Below are 7,198 nucleotides of genomic sequence, written 5' to 3' on the forward strand. Positions count from 1 at the left end.
GTTCACGGATTTTTTGCAAAAGATGGAAACTCTCACGATGTTTTTGCAACTCATTTTATTTACAAAACAGAAGGTAAAACTCACTTTTAGACATAAACTCACCATAAAACGGAAAGCTTAGAATTTTGTAAAATATATACATGGGACAGACGGTTCATTTAAACGGTAAGACGGTTTTCGTGCATACTTACGCATCATATAAAAACATTCTACGAAAAAAAAAGGGAAGACTCATGAGGCAGCATATAGTGCTTTCGAAAATCATCATACAAAGATTAATATGTCTCAGTCTATACTTGATTTTCGAAATGGTGAAAGAACAAAATAGCATACACGATTTCTATAGCAACGAGATGGTTCATAAAAACTCATTTCCAAAGAGTAGCATAATCATACAATGGAATTTTTAGCACGAAATAGCCAGCCAGAAGATTGCATAATCATTATCAAAATAATTCCTAGTACATGCAACTACAACAAATACACCACGCGATATAAAGTAACGTCGAAGTTACCTTATTCGTTAAGCTCCGAGTCTATAAAATATTCGTCGGCGTCGGAATCCTCTTGATAGCCTACGAAAACAAAAACAAACTCATATGAATCATAAATTATGACAATCTAATAATAAAACTACAAGAGTAATAGAATTACCCTTAGATTAAGACTAAGAACGAAGGATTTGGAGCGAAAAATGATGAAGAAATGATAGTGATAATGACGATTAGGTTGTTTAGTCAACCAAATATCTTTCCCATATTAATTAGTAAAAAGGTTAGACAGTAGATAATGACGATTATGTTAAGGATTAATAAATAAAGAGTAAACATGTTTATTGAATCACTTGTTGTTTAGCAACAAAAATACACGGTCCAAATGGTAGTAGGCCACAGATTCGAATTTCCCATTTTCTTATAAAAATGTGTCATTTAAATAAAAGCCGGTCCACTGATAAAATCGTACTAGAAATAAGACTTAAAACGGAATTAGTTTTAACGATTTAACCAAAACCAATAAATTAAAAAAAAAAATTAAAATCTCATAATAAAAATAAAAAAAATGAGACTTAAAATTTCCTAGTGCTACAGAAAACCAAGAGTAGCAGTTTGGCTCCGTACCAAGCAAGGATAGAATAATTAAAAGCATTCTTCGACGATGTTAAGTATGTCCATCTCCGAAGGGATGAAAATCAGTTTGCCGATGCATTGTTAAAACTAGCTGATTTGATCAACATTCCTGATCGCATAGACAATATGCCAATATGTGTCGAACGAAGATCGCCACCTGCTTATGTGAATGCAATTGATGATGCCGAGGAAAGTGAAATTGAACCTTGGTATGCATCCATTTTAAAGTACAAGGAAACAAGAGAGTATGCTCCCGACCTTGATACACGAGGGAAACGTGCCTTACGAATGTTGGCAGCCCAATTCATTAGGACTTATGATGGGAAATTGTACAAAAGAACAGCGCAAGATGTTCTGTTACGATGCATTAATAAACCAACCGCTGAGAAAGTTATGGAAGAAGTCCATTACGGTGAATGTTGGACACACATGAATGCCCATATGTTAGTCTGGAAGATCATGAGACTAGGTTACTATTGGACAACGATGGAAACAGACTGTCGCAAGTATGTCAGGTACTATCACAATTGCCATATTTTTGCGAATGTTCAACATGTACCGCATTCTATGTTATACACTATGACGTCACCCTGGGCAGTCTACATAATTGCAAAAGTAAACCCATCTGGAACAGAAGGGCACTATTTTATCCTTGTCGCAATCGACTACTTCACGGAGTGGGTAGAAGCAATGTATTATAAAGTACTAAATGCAAAGCAGGTAGGAAAGTTCAATCGGAATGAAATCATCTGTCGATACGGAGTACCACATGAGTTCACAAGTGATCACGGCACTCATTTTCAGGCCGAAACCACCGTTGTGCTTGAAAAGTATAAGACAAAGCATCATTAGTCTTCTCCATACAAACCTTAGACAAATGGTGCGGTAGAGGCTGTCAATAAGACAGTTGCAACCATTTTAAGGAAGATGTCTGCTAACTATAAGGAGTGGTCGGAGAAAATACCCTTCGCATTGTGGGGGTATATGACTTCGATCAGGACAGCTACGGGAGCAACCCCATACTATCTGGTTTATGGGAGAGATGCAGTTCAGCCAGTTGCGTTGGAAATACTGTCTCTAAGGATCTTACTAGAGAGTCAGGTTACCGAAGCAGAATGGGTTCAAGTAAGATATGATTCTTTGGTAATACTCGATGAACGATGGTTGAATGCACTATATCATGTTCAACTCAATCAGAAGAGGATAGAGAGGGCTTTCAACAAGAAAGTGAAACCACGAGAGATCAATGAAGGAGACCTAGTTCTTATGTCAGTCAGAGCCTTGTTGCCAATTGACCCGAGGGATAAGTTCAAACCAAAATGGGCAAGCCCTTATTTGGTAAAGAAGATTTTGTCGGGAGGTGATGTCTGGTTGACATATTTGGATAGGAATGACTTCATGAATCCCAGGAACTTAGACCAGCTGAAGAAATACTATCCTTGAAGGCTTCATTCTCAAATGTTTGGCATTTGCCGACACTGCAAAAAAATTGTTTTATGATGTAAAGAGAGAATTACGAACCCGGTTTGATTCTACGAAAGCAGATACGTAGGCAGTGGCGGAGCCAGGATTTGAGATTAGGGGGCGAAAAACTTTAGGGGGGCAAATGGGTAATAAAATAAGGTACACTTGAAAAACATTCAAAAAAATTAGCCTAAAACATCATAAATCTCAACCGCCTCGGGGGGGCAACCGCCCTTGCTAGCCCCCTAGCTCCACCAACGTACGTAGGCAAGTCTTAGTTAAGAGTATAACCAGACCAATGTAATGCAAAAATCAAAATTTTGAATGTAGAAACTGTGAATTTTTAAAAAATAATACAAGTTGTTTTATTTATTCTAAATTCCGGGCAAAACCCGTTGCAATATTTTATTGAGGGTGAAGCCCATCACTCAAAAATTTGAAAGGAAAGCACATAAACAGTAATAGTTATAGTAAATAGTAATGTCGAAGACTGCTTTTTGCTACCCCTATTCGGGTCACGTGACCCATCACGACGAGACGAAGTCTCACCCATTATCATCCTGGCCTGTTTCTTCGGAGGAATAACAGAATCTTCACGGGGGGCCAACCTGTCTTTCACACTTGGTCGAGGACCAAGTCTTTCTGCAAGTGTCGGTCCACTTTCACCCATCGAACCCAACCTTTTCCAAACACTTGTAACCAAATAGTCGGTCTTAGGAGTAGAGTCAGTCTTGTTCTCAGGCTCAGATGAAGTTGGTAACATTCGGCCGAAGTGTGTTCGATTCTCTCCTTATTTGACATGATATTTGCAGTCAATGACCTCCTCTTTTCGAAGCCTCTCCTTATCTTCGATAGTAGGCTTTGTGGTCCACTTTAGATATGTCGGTGAGATCCAAATAGGAGCATCGAGCTCAATAACATGCTAGATAGTCCTTCGTACCTAGGACTGGAGCCATGCTTTACATCCAATAAATATGACTTCCTCAACTAGCTCGACGGTATTGATCTTTTCTTAACGATCGACATGGCAAAGTACACGGTCCTGTTATATGTGAGTAGAACACTCCAAGCCCAGTAAAGTAAAGGTCTCTTGTCCTATAAGTATCGGACAAGTCCATGAATGAAGTTAGGCTATGCCAAGATAAGGCCCAACGAACAGATAGTCCGACATTCTCATATATCTTCTGTCGCTAGAACCGTTCGTGCATACCAGCAGTGAAATCCCGATGGCGGGACATGATGCTTTTCACATGGTATTTTCCCTTAGGTACGGGTGGGTCAACCAATGCGAGCCTTTCGCATAGCCATGCCCGTGAAAGTGAAAACACGGAAATGACTCAGATTGCGGGAAAATGTGCCAAACCCATTGAAAAGAAAAAAGAAAAAAAAGAAGGCTAGAAAAAAAGGCGCATAAAGAAAAGATGCAAAAAAATAAGACGAAAAAAGAAGAAAAGGCGCGAAAAAAAAGGGCACATGCCTACAGAAGTCGGGTCGATCCACTGTATGCTGCATTCGGGTTGACTTTCCGAGCATCGATCCCCATGATCATTTCCGCGAGAATAAGCCAAGCCGGGCATCTTTTATTTTCCATTTGGTCTACAATCCTGATAAATTTTGCATTACCTCTGCAAGATGGAATTTCAATATTCCCTTTAATGGCATAAAGATGAAGCATGATCAGGCCAAATGCCCTATGCCAAAACACCGTAGGAATAGCAGGGTCATTGAAACGTCGGAATTTGTGCAATCGCAAGCAAGTCTACTCGCTCTCCGTCGATAATAGCACGTGCCTCATTATGTGACAACCCAAGATAATCGCAATACTTGTTGGCCCATCCCCGCTGAAAGTCGAGAATGACGGGGGTCTGGTGAATTTGCCATCCCCCTAAAACAGTAAACTCCTCCGGAAGAGCGCAGATCTCCCCATAAGGAAAGGCAAAAACATGGTGCAGGGGGTCCCAAAACTTCAAACATTCGTCTAGAAAGACGGTTTCGGGTAAGATATGCCTATGTGGGACCAATTATTGGAGCTCTATATGAGTTAGCAGTTGGGATTCCATCCCTTTGAAGTTGGAAGCCCAAGATGTCATGGCTCTTGAAAGGGATTTCATGATGACTTGGAGAGAATTTTTTAGAGAAGAGATAGAATGAGAAATGTTGTGTTTTGCCTCTCATATGAACCTCCATATATAGGAAAATGAGATGGAAAATTTGAGCTAGGGTTTTGAAAAACCTAACTTTCCGTGCAAGATGGCCGAATGGGCCTTCGGTCGCGGGCCTTCAGTATTTTCTTATTGATTTTGTCGATTTTCTACACCAAGTTTGCTTGTTTTTTCGCGGGTTTTAATTATGTTTCGCGAGCCGGAATCGCTGATCTACATTTCTATCCCCAGCCGTTCAATATTTGAATTAAATACCGTACACACTTAGGGGTTTTATTTCTTTTTTGTTTGAAGGTAGCGGGTTATGCCCTACCCATGCTTATTTGCGAGTCAGATATCCGAGTCATAAACTCGAAATATGTACACCAATCATATGCAAAACTTCCCAGTGAAATTTCAAAAATTCAAAAACTTTTTCGAAAATTTTGATTCCGGGCGAAGCCCATTGTAATACTACGTATTTATGAGTCTCTGGATACTCTATCGAGTAGGACTTACTCTGTCGAGTAAGGGCGAGTTGCAGATTAAAATAGTTTCTGACCTGTTGGGTACTCGATCGAGTAACGTGGATACTCGTTCGAGTAAGGGGACACTCGATCGAGTACCTTAGTTACTCGATCGAGTAGCCGGTTTACGGGGGATGATTTCTCGAGTTTTGTTAATGATGCGATTAGAGTATATAATACTTCCGTCATTGTTCTTTAAAAACATTTTAGAACCTAATCACTGTGAGAAGAGAAATCAAACTACGTCATTCGTTTTAATCGCATTCTTGGCAAATCCCGGAGCGTGGAAGGTCGGATTTCACCTTTCTTTATACCGTTGTGATCCTTGCGTCGAGGGTAAGACCTATATACCGTTTTTATAATGTTTCTTTAAAGTTGGTTAAACCCTAATTTGGGGATGTGGGGGTTTTGTTTTTTGTATGATTGGTAGTGATTATATGTTTGTATATTAGGAGGAGGATTCGTAGAGGAAGCGTTTTGATATCAGCTGTGAGATCGTCTGATTGTTATGCTTTCCAGGTAGGGTTTCCCTACTCAGTATTAATTAAATAATGTGTGGTGATTGTGCTGTAGTTAGTGATTGTTGATTGATTCAGACGGTTGTTGATGTTGTATTGTGATTGCTGATTGTTTGTCTTTGGTTCTCGAGATGCGTTCTCGGCTGAGTGGAGTCACTTGCGGGAGTAGCTTCACACCCTAGTTTCGCCCTTCGTGGAACCCGCCACGGAAGGGGATGTGCACATTAATGGGACAAGGTTATCGCTCGGTATGATGAGCGGGGATTTGGTGGGTACGGCTGCGATCCCCCATCGGTGGGCTGGTCCAGTGGACGATCGGTGAGGAGATTGATTGGAGTGGGTGATTGTGTGTGACCGCCCGAGCTGTCTTGATTCTTGTATTGTTGGTTATATAAATTGTGTGAATAGTATCGACCCCGGTTCTCGTTTTAAAACTGCGGTGATCCATTCGGGGGATGGTGAGCAGATATTGAGCGGTATGAGTTGAGTCTTTGGGATAGGATAAGGCCGTGCCACCGCCTCGATGATAGAAGTCTTCCGTTGTAGCTTAGTAGTTTTCATAAACATTTCAGTTAGATCAGTAGACAATTGGTTGGAGAACATGTATACGTATTTTGGTTTGGTTTTTGGATTGTAACCTTTCACTAAAGTATTTCTATTTAAACGTTGTTTCATTATTGTTTATTTTATTATCTTTGCCTCGGGTAACCGAGATGGTAGCATCCTTATACCTGGGTGGTCCTGTTAAGGCACTTGGAGTATGGGGGTGTTACAAAATGGTATCAGAGAGACGATCCTGAAACCTGTAACCAATGAACCTAATGAATATAGGGAGTCAATTAAAATGAACCCGGGGTAAAGGTTGTAGGACCTAATGCAAATGTAACACCCCCATACTCCAAGTGCCTTACCAGGACCACTCAGGTATAAGGATACTACCATCTCGGTTACCCGAGGCATGATAATCATAAGAATAACGAAACAACATTTAATAGTATAACTTTAGTGAAAAGTACAAATCAAGCCAAATCCCAAAATACGGGTACAAGTTCTCAAACCAACTGTCTAATCAACTAAATGTGTAGTTTACTAAACGACTAAGCTACACCGGAAGACTTCTATCATCCGACAAAGGCACACCCCAAAGAATCCCATGTGACTCAACTCAAACTCCGCTCACCATTACCGCTCACCATCCCCGAATGGATCACCGCAGTTTTACAAACAACAACACGGGGTCGACTAATCACACAATCTATATATATATCAACAATGCGATAAACAGATATCTCACACCGTCACACACACAATCACATCAGTCCCATCAATCTCAATCACCGACTGTCCACTGGACAAGCCCTGTCAGTGGGGGACCGCAGCCATACCCACCAAATCCCCGCTCCTCATAATGATCGATAACC

General features: G+C 40.6%; 1 protein-coding gene across 1 annotated transcript; it reads left to right on the forward strand.

Annotated features, from left to right (window-relative positions):
* Positions 1–1,253: 1,253 nt before the first annotated feature.
* LOC141628787 (uncharacterized) lies at positions 1,254–2,570 on the forward strand. The gene is made up of 2 exons (XM_074441884.1): positions 1,254–1,847; positions 2,001–2,570. Exons 1-2 carry the CDS (start codon positions 1,254–1,256, stop codon positions 2,568–2,570), a joined length of 1,164 nt encoding a protein of 387 aa, XP_074297985.1.
* The last annotated feature ends 4,628 nt before the right edge of the window (positions 2,571–7,198 follow it).

This window comes from Silene latifolia, chromosome Y (assembly GCF_048544455.1).
Source record: "Silene latifolia isolate original U9 population chromosome Y, ASM4854445v1, whole genome shotgun sequence".
In the NCBI taxonomy this organism is placed as follows: domain Eukaryota; kingdom Viridiplantae; phylum Streptophyta; class Magnoliopsida; order Caryophyllales; family Caryophyllaceae; genus Silene; species Silene latifolia.

Coding starts and splice junctions, on each gene's coding strand:
- LOC141628787 (XM_074441884.1), top strand. CDS start 1,254: ATGCCAATATGTGTCGAACGAAGATCGCCACCTGCTTATGTGAATGCA. Junction 1,848..2,000: donor AAGTACTAAATGCAAAGCAG/GTAGGAAAGTTC, acceptor TACAAACCTTAG/ACAAATGGTGCGGTAGAGGC.